A 13,222-nucleotide genomic window follows, 5' to 3' on the forward strand; every position below is an offset into this window, starting at 1 on the left:
ATAAATATAAAATAAATATGAAAATAAAATTAAACAGGTATTAAATAATATTAACAAAAGTCAAAAACGTATCTTTATATTGATAATTATTATTATTTAAATGTCCATATCTACACTGCAAGACCACAGTACAGGCTATACGAATAGAATACGGACAAAATATACGAACATAATTAATGGAAGTAAAATTTAATACAAGCCAATCAATTTTAAATCAACCTAAAATCGATGTGATTAAGAACATTTAAATAGATTGTACAGCTTTCCTTTTCCTACCTGGGAAAAATGTATTAAAGAGTAATGAATCATCACAGGCAGTTAAAGGGTTAAAGAGTTATAGTGTAAAGAACACTTTTCTTGCGTTAAAAAAGGGAAGTTTGTAAACTAGAGAGCCTATCAGCTGTGAGCTAAGGTTAGACCCACAACCGGAAGTGAAAGTTGGGTTTTTCCAAATGTGTCAATCAGTAACGCCCCTGCCTGCAGCCCGATCCCCCTCTACAGTGTGTGACAGTGCCTGGCAGACCCCCAGCACGCGCAGACATCCCCCAACCCACCCCCCTACACACACCCACTAGAGAGGGTCTGTCTCTCTCTCTCTCTCTCTCTCTCTCTCTGTCACACACACACGCAGACCCCAGTCATCCTCTCTCTATCTTTACCTCTCGGTCCAACGGAGATATAGCAGCCTGATAGCAGCACACTGATGCTCAGCTGAGTCAGGGAGACGGTAGGAGCTGCAGGTTTATTCTGTGCATGTGTGTGTTTGAGAGAGATATAGAGAGAGAGAGACTATGCGGCAGAACCCAACCCACAGCATTATGCAGCACTTGTTAAGATTACAGCAGAAAACCAACACTTGTGAAAAGACTGAGCTAAAAAGATGGTGCACACAAGTGGGCTGGCTGTAACTCTGCTATGGCAGTGATATAGTCCTTGAGAAAAAGGCTGCTAGTGTGTAAGTGTGTGTTTGTGTTTGTGTCAGCGTGTGTATGTATGTGTGTGTGTGATATATATCTTATTTTGGAATAATACGATCATTTCTCAATAAAGAAATTTCTCATTTGGTTATTTTTTTAACCAGTATTCCATCTTATTTTGGGCTGTCATCTGCAGTCAACATGATTACAGGTCTTTCATCAAGGACAATATTGCCAATAATTCTTAAATATAGATGGTAATATTTTATAGCAACAGGTAACATCTGATGTTATATCAAGTTTAATCTAAAGCTTAAACTGAACCTCTTGCTTCCCCTCTGATTAGAGATCATTTTAGAGATGAATTTGTGTTTCTATTACTGTTGGCATATGCCAAATTTAAGACACATGTATTGATGTGCCTGTGGTACGTATATGTTTTGTCTTATTTTTAAATGCAGGTTGAAAATGTCTTTAAAAAACATTTGAAATCATAAACTCATTAACAAAGAGAATAATGCACCCTAGATTGCTGGAAAACACATCAGGCAGTTTCGGCAGATATGTAAATAATTAATGATTACAGGTGTACTAAAGTACCTCTTGGTAAAAGATTGCTCACTCCTAGACATTCTTCTACCACAAACTCAAATACATTTTGCACAGTTGACAAGCTTTGACAGAGGGAGCATCATTGGACTGAGAGAAGCAGGATGGTAATTTAAACAAACTGCCCGCTGTCTAAGTTATACATCCGCCAGCCACCGTCTCATTTGCAGTGGTGTTGTAAACATGAAACGTAGACTATACACAGGAAGCATCAGGTACAACAGGTGGTCATCTTAAGTAGCAATATAAGACACTTGCAGCTCAATGATACTACTGTATGTGTAGGACAGCCTGCCACCACAGGTTGGTTGTTATGGCAGGGCTTCTAGCTGCCATTTGTCAGGAAGATAATGCTCACCCACACACAGCAAGAGTTTACCAGGAATTCCTTGGCCTGCCTGGCCACCAGATCATCTTGCACCCAGAGTCTCCTGTCAAAAGTTCAGTTTTGCCCAAAAAGACCTCCCCCAATTACTCTTATATTGTACTTACTTATACTGTACTTTATTTGTTTTCAATGCATCAATGAGTGTAATATTCACTGTTTTCTTTTCATCTCAGATAACCACAGGGAATCACACTGTTTATGATAAAAGACAGAAAAAAGATAAATAAATAAATAGTAGTTGTCAAAATTCTTCCATCCTGCTGCTTGTGTTTTGCCATCACCTCATTGAATTCATGTCATGGGATTGAATGCTCACAATGTCATCGTGGGTGGACTATGGCAACTGAGAATCACACTCTCTCCAAGAAGTGTCAGCTGTGACATGTTGCATACAGCTCGTGTGCTTGGCATTTGCCAGCTCTGTTAACACTTACTCTAAATACGGAACTATACATAAGTGTTTCAGAGTAATTTAATTAACACTACACTGAAGGAATATTGAATCTTTGAGCAATTATATTTGTTTGATGAAGTGTGCAGTTACAACATTCCAGCATGATGTAGTTAAACAGGTTGATTAATCACAGAAGCGTTAATTATTTTTATCATACTTAATCTAAGTCATACTATTTGGATGAATTACATTTTGTAATCCTTTTAAATCCATTCATTGGAACGTTTCATGTTTTTTTTTTCCCCTGTGTGGCATAAGTCCAGCAGCTGTGTGGTCCACAGCAGTGAGAGGCCTTCCTTAAAAGTCCAAAAGTCACTTCTTTCCCAGCTCAGTTGGATGTGGAGTTTCTGGCATGAATAACTCCACATGGGAGAGCCATTGCCATTCCACAGCAGATCCTAAAATACAGTTGTTTATTTAGAAAAGCACACATATTATTGCCATACCAGAGCCTCATAAGGCATATTTTTCATTAAATAAAATGTTTTTAAAAGTGAGCTATACTTGTACATTCTATGAACATTTTATGACAAACAAACCAATAGAAATGACTTTACATGCTTATCATCAAATCAGGAACACCCTGCTGAAATAGCCTGCATGGCCAGCTCATACTGGTAAAGATAGTTGGCAAGTTTAATATTGACCAGTATAGGGTATGTTTTTGGTCAGCCAGCATAACTAAACTGCTTGAGCAAAATTAGCTTGTCTGTTGACCAGCATTAGTAGCATCACCATGGCCAACATGATCAAGCCTGACCTGAATTAAGTTACACATACTATGCTGTTGAAGAGTTGGTTTACCAGCTAGCTTACCACTATTGGCCATAGGGTATGTTTTTACCTGATCAATTTTTCAATCAAAGACCAATTAAGACCATGTGAAACCGTCTACCAGCAAAAGCTAGTCACAAACTGGATTTTTCAGCTGGAAACATTTTCTTCTTTCCGTCCTTGCTCCCAATGTAGCATCAACGTTTTGAGGCATGGATTGTACCTGATGCTGGGAATGTTCAGTTTAATTTATGGCATGATTTCGTCTCAGATCTTCTCTAGATTCTTCAGAAGCACTTCCAAGCTGTTAATAATCTGTCCTATCACATTCCATAGGTGTTCTATTGGATTGTATTGACTGGGATAGCCACAGAAGGGTGCTTTATTAAACTAATTTGCGTCAACTTTGTGTTTTGTGATATGTGGCATTATGATGCTTCTAATGTAATGTGGCGTGAGGAGGCGGGGGAGTTGTGGGTCCGCCCCATGCCAGAGCGCAAAGCCATGCCTGTCTCAGCTGGCCCGCATGAGGGCTGATTGAGCCGCCAGTTGAGACAGGCATATTTACTCAGCCTCAGCCATCATTTGGGGGAGACTTGGACTTGGGAGGAGTGAGCTGAGGCCGCACGGACCTTTAGAACTAAAGAAAAGTAGTTCTACAGACTCTAGAGCCCCATTGGGCCATAGTATGTTTGTTTAAGTTATTTTGGGTGTGGTGGAGGGCATTTTCAAGCAAATAAAAGGTATGTTTTGAGTTCATTTACTCCCCGTGTCTGTGTTCTCTGTGTGCTTCCTCCTTCCGGGTCACAGTGGTCACGCCTCCCTACCCCAGGGGCCTACCACAGTGGTGGAGAATGCGGGGACCGCCTCTTTTGGGCGGGGTCCAGTGACCTGGTTGGAAGGAAGCCGCGGAGTGGAGCACGGCACGGGGCTGTGGTGGACTCAAAGCATGCCTTTGTTTGGCCGCCCGAAGTCACACCTCAGTTTTGTTTTGTTTTTTTTTTTCGGAAAAATAAATAAATAATAATGCCTCGCGGGAGAAAAAAGGGGAGGCCTGCCCCCGGCTACTCACCGCCTCGCTGGTGTGACGCCGGGGAATTCCCCTTCGCCTCCTTACTCCTCGAGCCAGAGCCCGCCCCCAGCTACTCTCCACCGCTCTGCAGCGGTGACGCTGAGGATTTCCCCTTCTCCTCTCTGCTTCCGGAGTGGCTCCGTCAGCGCTGGGAGGACGCCAGCGAGAGGCGGCTGCAGCAGCAGTGGACGCCTCGCCCCGAACTCGGCTGGTGCGAGTGGTGTCCGAGCCCCAGACACCGGGAGGCCGAGTGCGCTCACACCGGCCCGGACTTCTGCTGCTGCTGCGTCTTCCCGGAGGAGGAGGACGAGTTCGGCGCCTCTCTGCCTGGGCTAAAGTCCAACTCCGCCCCACCTCTCCCGCGAAACTCTTCGGCGGCCGAGTCGGAGTTGTGGAGGGGGGAGAACGGCCCTGACAAGAGCGAGGCCGAGCCAGCCCCGGCGCTACCGAGAGCCGCCGCTCATCCAGCCCCGGAGCTACCGAGAGCCGCCGCTCCACAAGCCCCAGCGCTACAGAGAGCCGCCGCTCCACAAGCCCCGGCGCTACCGAGAGCCGCCGCTCTGAATGCCCCGGCGCTACCGAGAGCCGCCGCTCCACAAGCCGTCGCGCTACCGAGAGCCGCCGCTCCACAAGCCCCGGCGCTACCGAGAGCCGCCGCTCCACAAGCCCCGGCGCTACCGAGAGCCGCCGCTCCACAAGCCCCGGCGCTACCGAGAGCCGCCGCTCCACAAGCCGCCGCCGCTCCACAAGCCGCCGCCGCTCCACAAGCCGCCGCGCTTCCGAGAGCCGCCGCTCCACAAGCCGCCGCGCTTCCGAGAGCCGCCGCTCCACAAGCCCCGGCGCTTCCGAGAGCCGCCGCGCTTCCGAGAGCCGCCGCTCCACAAGCCCCGACGCTTCCGTGAGCCGCCGCTCCGAATGCCCCGGCGCTACCGAGAGCCGCCGCTCCACAAGCCCCGACGCTACCGAGAGCCGCCGCTCCGAAGGCCCCGGCGCTACCGAGAGCCGCCTCTCCACAAGCCCCAGCGCTACCTAGAGCCGCCGCTCCGCAAGCCCCGGTGCCCCGAGCTGCCGCTCCGCCTGTCCCGACACCGAGAGTCGCCGCTCCGCCTGTCCCGGTGCCCCGAGCCGCCGCTCCGCCTGTCCCGGTGCCCCGAGCCGCCGCTCCGCCTGTCCCGGTGCCCCGAGCCGCCGCTCCGCCTGTCCCGGTGCCCCGAGCCGCCGCTCCGCCTGTCCCGGTGCCCCGAGCCGCCGCTCCGCCTGTCCCGGTGCCCCGAGCCGCCGCTCCGCCTGTCCCGGTGCCCCGAGCCGCCGCTCCGCCGGTCCCGGTGCCCCGAGCCGCCGCTCCACCCGCCACGGCGCTGCCGGGAGCCGCCGCACCTCCCGCCACGGCGCTGCCGGGAGCCGCCGCACCTCCCGCCACTCCCCGTGTCTGTGTTCTCTGTGTGCTTCCTCCTTCTGGGTCACTGTGGTCACGCCCCTTACCCCAGGGGCCTACCACAGTAAACATTAGAAGATTAGTAAATTGTGGACATGAAGGGATGCACATGGTCAGCAACTGTATTCAAATATGCTGTGGTGGGATTCAAGAAATGATTAACAGGCATTAAACAGCTTAAAATGTGCCAAAAAACACTACCTACACCTTTACACCATCTCCACCAGTCTGGCCTTTTGACATAATAGAAGTTGGCTCAGTGGATTCATGCTGTTGGCTCCAACCATCTGTGCGCCTCTGTGAAAATTGAAATGCAACAGATCAGACATTTTTCCAGTTGTTCAGTTTAGGTGATCATGTGCCCACTGCAGCCTTAGCTTTCTGATCTTTGCTAACAAAAGTGAATTCCAACGTATTCCTTTATAAACAATTCGGAAAAACAATTAGATACTGTTGTTCCACATGATTGGCTGATTAGGAAAATGCACAACGGTGTGTACAAATGTCTTGCTGATAAATTGCACAGTCAGTGTATATTTAAACAAACTCATTGTTGGTGGGATAAAAGTCATCCATATCCATTCAATTTAGTCCATTCAGTTAATTAGTTCATTATCAGTGTTCTACACATTCATTCATATAAGGATTTTAGTATTTTTGTGTTGATATGATAAAGTCTGTCTTTAGGAACAGGAGGTTGCCTACAGATCAGGAGTCCTCTGGTTGCTTTGGTTGCTGAAGAGAAGAGGTTTAGAGGGATGACGAGACTAGCCGGACCCTGGGGATTCCCAGTTTAGCAGGCAGCTGCTGTGTCCTACTTCACTGTTCACCCTCCTCTAGAGCGCCTGAGGAACAAGTAAACCTATGCTAAACACTTCCAGGAAACACAAACATTTTACTGAATTAATAATTAATTCAATCATTTTTTTAAATAATACTATCATAACATCTGGTGCATTAGGTGGGAGTTGTTGATATGCTCAGTTTGTGGCTTTAAAGGCCCAACCCCTGACCCAGTTCATCTGAAATTCTGCTGTAATGCTGTGAACGGTAAAGAGACATTGTTTTGGAAACAGACAGACAGTTGGAATAACACCTACACATTCCTGGTAGGGCTCCTGCACTCTGCACATTTCAGCTTTCGCATGCACAGCTCGACTAGTTTCTTTCCACAGTGGAAACATTCATTCAGGACTTGTCTCACTGATAGATAGTGGTCATAAGACTCTCCTTACAATGGACTGGCTTCTTTTTTGTGTACAGATTCTCACATGACCATCCATTACAGCATGTCTGCTGTAAACTAAGTTACTAACTAAGTTAATTTTTAACTAGAACCTCTAACTCTGTTTAACTCAAGTCTCAAAAGCCTTGAATGTGTGTTTTAGGGCCTTCTTTTTGTAGAAGAAAGAAGCCTTTTAAAAAGTGAACCACATTTTTGCACATATACATTTTTTAAAGATGTGTTTTTTGGGGAATATATAGTTTATAGTCTATCAAGTCTTTATCAATTAAACTATAATCTAGAAGTCAGATACATTTCCCAGGGGTTCCATGGACGCATTATTCACAAAATCTGTTCTGTGTATATACTGCAAGTAATTACTATGTTAGGAAAAGAACAACCACTTTTTGTGTTTCAAGAGGTAAAGATATACATTGGCATGCCAAAAGTCATGGAACAGCAGTATTTAAATTGATGCTGAAATGTAACCTCAGAGAATGGCTTTGGAATGCCCATACCTTGTGAGGAAGTTGCGAGTGTAGCTAAGCCCTGCCCAGCCTGTTTATGACAAGCATTTGGCAAGGTGTGACACTGTGGGTCGTATTGGCCAGTATTGGTGTCATTTCCATCATGATGCAAAAGAAAATTGAATATGTCTAAGCAAGCAGTTTGTTTTTTTATTTGCCCACTATAGTGACACTCTGATATTCTTGTTTTTAGTAAAAAAAAATAGCATTAGCTGTTGATGTAGCCTGTTCGAGATTTACATATGTGGTTCTACAGGAGATATAATGCTCACCAGTGTCTATCTAATAAAAATGTAAACATGTTTCACTGTAATTTCTTAGATGTTATTAACTGTAATAAATGCCTTCTTTTTGTCTTTTCCATTTTCTTTTTCTTCTTCCAAACGTTTCCTGAAGCCTTTAAATTGGCCTGAATATCAATGACGGCAATGCCAATCCCCCACACTACAGTGGCGACTACAAATGATTCGGATAAGAACGGTTATGTTGCGGCGGCTCAGGATGACTACCTCGTCAGGTTGAAGGCCTTGGCTGAGAAACTACAACTAGAGCCAAGGAGGCCGACACACTTTGACGTGAGGGCTCAGCTAGAAACCCTCAGAGCTAAGAGCCTGGAAGCCTCAGTGACTGCTAAAGAAGGGCAACTACAAAAGTCATCACTGACTGCAAAGCACCAAGGACAAAGGCACCCTGCTGAGAGCCTGAAGGGGTTTGGAAGTATTGGCGAGGCATTGGAATGGCTCAGGAAAGAGCTGGTGAGATTATTAATGATATTAATAAACTATGTTTTTTGTTTTTGAATGTACCATGACATTTTGATAAGCTGCACTAGTGTTGAAATAATCTATTGATTCCAAAATCTGAAATTATTCATGTATATACCTGATGTAGAGCTTAGATTAGGTCCAAAATATCCAGTCTGTGCATGTTCTGCCCGAGCCCGACCCAACACGCCCCATAAACTGTCAATATAAGCCTGAGCCCAATTTAAACCCGACATTTTTTGACCAAATAGAGCAAAAAACTGAGGTTTTTAAAAACATTTTGGGGCTATTTAGATTGGCAAAATCTGTTCAGAATGATGTTAAGTAACATTGCAATACTGCAGAAGATCTATTTTTTAAGAAAAAATGTTTATTAAGAAAAGATTTTCGAAAGATTAAATCATGAACAATGCGAACAATGATCCACAGGACTAAACATCGGTAAATTAGGCTACAAGAATGATGTCTGAATGACTTTCCTCTAATCTAATATAATTTAACATGGTTTAAGAATATAAAATAATTTTTAAACAAACTTGTTTTATATTAAGCTTATAGTCTATGTGCAAAAACACTGCAAGTCAAGTGCATAATACGGACAATGGAGTGTGCACTGGGCACTTGTGCAACTTTTTTTAAAACACAGTTTGATTTGTTACTTTTTGTATTGTGGTTATCACGCCATAGCTTTATGTAAAAAAAAAAAAAAGCATTAAAAAACAGATCCCTACGTCACAGACTATTTTCTTCAGCCCAATCGGGTCGGGTTCAGGCAGAAAATCTAAACTCTAAGCTGATAACACATCATTGTGCATTAATAGTATTGCGTATGTTGACTCCTGAGTTGTAATCTCATTCCACAAGTTGGTATTCTGTTTGTTATTCACTGTAGAAAGAGATGCGTGTGCAGGACCAGCAGCTAGCTTGCCAGTTAATGCGTCTGCACAGTGATCTCAACAAGCTGAAAATCGAGCAGACGTGTAACCAGCATCGTAAGATGCTAAACGACGCCACGTTCGAACTGGAGGAGCGGGATGAAATGCTGGAGCTGCTATGTGATGGGCCTGTCGCTTCTGGATTCAGCCTTTCAGCACCACTCAAACTCCTTGGCATCACAAAAATGAACATCAACTCCCGCCGCTTCTCCCTCTGTTAGCAGCTATGAAGGAATCTGGGAATTACCCTGCAGTTTTATACTAGATAATCCACCAGCAGATTACCTTTCTGTGCTACCACAATATGTCTAAATTCTACTCTGACCTACTATTCTTGTGCAGCCTTACTAAAGACACGTTCTTACAGTGTAGGAAATTACATTTGTGCTAGCCATGCCGGTAGGGTGTAGATTTGTTGCTTGTTTTGTGACTTGGGCCATGTCCACACCAATCCATATACTTTTTACAAACATATCTAGCTTCTTTTTCTGTTTTGATCTCCAGGGTGGAGGAATTTACGAAAACTAAATCTTCAGTGCTTCAGTGCAATGCAATATGAAGTTTGTAGCATAGATAAAAGTATCAAAGTTAACTATACTCAGATACCCAACAAACATAACATAACCTAAAACTGTTTGCCGTGGTTACAATGGATACTGATACCTCAAAGCAATGCAAATGGCGACAGGAGAAGTTGAAAGCAGCACTTCATCACTTCCTGTTTGTACAATAAAACTTAAATTAAACTTAAATTACAAGACTTTAAATATTTTAATATTAAATATATTCAGTATTTTAGTTACAGACATATGACCAAATATGTCATATACACACCTTCCTAAAATAATTTCCTACTCAATAACCCAAGCACAAAAACATATGACAATTTTTATGGCTATTAAAAAACAATAGCAATGGTTTAAGAGTATAGTTTATCATACAGTCGCGCAGTAGAACTAACCAGTAACAATCCTAATTAATTAATATATTTTTTTATATTGATTGAAAAGACAGAAAACAGTTAACAGCTTCAAATTGTAGTGCATGGACTTAAATGCAGACTGAACTCAGTAAAAAAAACATTACACACCTATGCAATAGGTATAACCTATAAGAAGAAGTAAACTTTATATTGTAGTAAAATCTCTTCACTTAACAATTGCCCTGAATTGTGGAAATTAGTTCAGTTAAGGTCGCCAAAATCAGGGAAACCTATAAAAATGGTCACATTTTGGGTATTTGGGTATAATTTGACTAATAAATATACTTATAGAATTGACTAATTGATTTAACTGTCACTCTTTTGACATAGACCATTACCCTAAAGGTGTAGAATCGGATGAACTGAGGGTGCAGAAGATTTTAACACATAGCAACATGAAGAAATTATTTAGGCAATTTTTTTTAGGAACTTGCCGCGTTATATACTTTATGCCTGGCTGCTTCACCAATGCTTCATAGTGCAGTTTCTGGCAGCTGACCCCGGATTAATACAGTACTATCACAGGTCAGTGGAACACTTTTTAGCCAAAAAATGCAACATGAATTAACCAGTGCAGGCTTGTTTTCTACTGATTTAGACTCAGGAAAGAAAGAAAGACTTCTGTTTCTTAAGATTTTAAAGATTTAAAAACAAGTGTTGTTTTTGTGTGTAAGAGTGTGTGTAAGAACAGGATAAAAAGGTTTGTTGTCTGAACAACACACAGTAAGAAATTCTTTATTGTTAGAAATTGGGCTTTAGCTTTTTGCTACAGTAAGCTAGTTAGCTAGCTAGCTTGTTTGTTTTGGTCTTTAAACTTGCTCTTAAAGCATTTGGCATCCTACTTTGTGTAGCATTAGCACCCACTGCAGGGCTGGCATGATATTTCAAGTGTTTTTAGGATACTGCAGGAGTCAGAGAGAAAAAAATCATTTATTAAAAATATTCCAATGCATTTGTATGGCGGCTTAGCAATCATACGGGTTAGTTTTACAGGGCAGTGCAGACATTGGTCATACAGAGTATGTGTCTTTTTATTAACTTAAAATCAAATGATGCCACTAAAGAATATATTTAAAATATGATGTGCTTGTAATGTATTATAGTTACAAAATTGGGACAGTGGTGTACTCTGTTGGTGGACTGTCTATTTTATCTATTCAGTGCCGTGTTTTCACTCTTTCAACCTTCTAAGGAGACAAGACTCCATTAACTGTTCCAAAGCACATTTTGACACTTGCATTATTGCATTTCACTCTTAGTCAGATTGTAGACCCAGAGATTTTTTATTTTTTATTATTTTTATTTTTATTTTATTAGCGTTTTTGTAACTCTTTCATAAAGTTTACTAGTGTGTTTTTTATTACTAGAATAGTCAGGATATACAAGAAGGCATTACCCTTTAAATGTCCCCATACATACAGTACCTGTATCTGTACATTGTTTATTTTAGTCTAATTGCAGAGAAAGAAGTCTAATTGCAGAGAAAGATAAGCACAGTGATAAGAAAATATTATGATCATTTATGGAATTGTAGATTGTAGATTTTTAACCAGTGTTGCCTGTTAGAATTTTCACAATGTGCGCTTTTAGACATGAAAAGATGTATCAATTGTGCGTTAATTGAATGAATGGTTCAGTTGATAAATGTTAGGAAATATCAATTGTTAGAGAATGTCAAGCTTTGTATTTTGCCTTATCTGAACTGAAGAGCTGTATGTTTGTGCCATTTTATACTGAACTTATGAGCGTATTTGTTCAGCTTCTTCTACAAATGCCTTATTTTTCCCAGTGTTTTTGGAGTATGCCTACACCTGAGGTTTTGTTGTTACCATTGTTGCCCGAAATTTTTGTGGGTCTTTTTTTGGCATTGTACATTCACAGAAAAGCTGTGTCTTTAAAATAACTTTAAAGGTAAGCAGCCTAGGTTGGTTGCAGTCAAGGCTTTGGGACACAGCTACTCATTTATACATGTCTGTTACTGTTGTGTGCAATCCTTGTTTTTTATTATATTTAAGGCCAAATTGACTGTAAAACTATATATACAGTTTTGAATTTCCCTTCTTGGATATTGTTTTTATGAAGTCATAGCTTTTATTAAGTTATATCAGTCTCTTCTGCCACTGAGGCCCGGTGGATTGGCTCAGAGCCAGTCTGCTGTGTTTGAGCCTGGATTCTGTGTGCCCAGGCTCGTCAGTTGTATGAAAAAAAAAAGAAAGAAGGAACTACCTGTGTAAACAGACAGATTTAGGCCAAAATCTCAGTTCTTCTTCTTCTTTTTATGAACACTGTCGCTGTCTTTATGCTAGCTATTGTAGTTGTTTTGTTGCAACTGAGAAAACACAGGCTTTCATTGCCTTTGGACTCTTTTCAAGCTGTGTGAGGTCTTGACCCTATCTATTTTTAGCCAAGAACCTGTTCAGCATCAGTGATGTGAACTTTGTTTCATGCTGATTTAAAAAAAACAGCCTTTCAGTCTACTAGTGCTAGCCATACAGCTCATGCAACGTTGTTCAGCAGTGTAATGAGAATAGATTTTGGCTTAATTGTAACCGTGACATTAGTAAATATCTTGTAAAAACAAACTGCATCTCAAAGTTATTGATGTTAATTTGATTTGACTAAAGCAGGCAGGGAAAGCAGAGAGTCAGCTAGGAATCTCTGACTTCAGATGTTCATTTGGATGTTTAAGCTAACTAGATAACAGAGACTACAAAGATTCACGATGTTACAGCCTAAATAGGCAGTAATCTGCTGAACCGGTCATGGTCTTGTGTGGCACCATGCCCAGACCTCTGTCGCTCATGATGCACAGACATTCCAGAGCCTCTCAGAAAACAGATAAAAGATAACGCTGTATTTTGGACTTGAATATATAGAGGAACTTTCCCAGACATGGATTAAATATTACACAGCATTTTGGAATGGAGATTTTTCAGTTAAAAGGAAAATACAGTTTAGGAGTAGGCATAATCCCTCATGTAGAAACTGATCCAATGTGATATCTCTCTTTGTGAATCACCTTTGATCATAGTAAATAATGAAGAAAAAAAAGTCAAAATTTCTGGTGGCAAAAGAGAACTTCATGAAGTTAATACTTAATTATTGTATTTTTATTCATATAAAAATATGCATATAGCATC

The 13,222-nt window shown here is 42.1% G+C and overlaps 1 protein-coding gene across 1 annotated transcript; it reads left to right on the forward strand.

The window, feature by feature from the left end:
* Nucleotides 1-563: 563 nt before the first annotated feature.
* On the forward strand, nt 564-12,664 carry fam167aa (family with sequence similarity 167 member Aa). Its single transcript, XM_022673031.2, has 3 exons — nt 564-727; nt 7,798-8,156; nt 9,058-12,664. Exons 2-3 carry the CDS (start codon nt 7,821-7,823, stop codon nt 9,319-9,321), a joined length of 600 nt encoding a protein of 199 aa, XP_022528752.2. The 5' UTR covers nt 564-727; nt 7,798-7,820; the 3' UTR covers nt 9,322-12,664.
* The last annotated feature ends 558 nt before the right edge of the window (nt 12,665-13,222 follow it).

Source organism: Astyanax mexicanus, chromosome 14, assembly GCF_023375975.1.
Source record: "Astyanax mexicanus isolate ESR-SI-001 chromosome 14, AstMex3_surface, whole genome shotgun sequence".
NCBI classification, from domain to species: domain Eukaryota; kingdom Metazoa; phylum Chordata; class Actinopteri; order Characiformes; family Acestrorhamphidae; genus Astyanax; species Astyanax mexicanus.

What these genes read in the sequence shown, in the direction of transcription:
- fam167aa (XM_022673031.2), top strand. Translation starts at nt 7,821, where the DNA reads ATGACGGCAATGCCAATCCCCCACACTACAGTGGCGACTACAAATGAT. An exon ending in AATGGCTCAGGAAAGAGCTG is followed by an intron (nt 8,157 to 9,057) that starts GTGAGATTATTA and finishes TATTCACTGTAG; the next exon opens with AAAGAGATGCGTGTGCAGGA.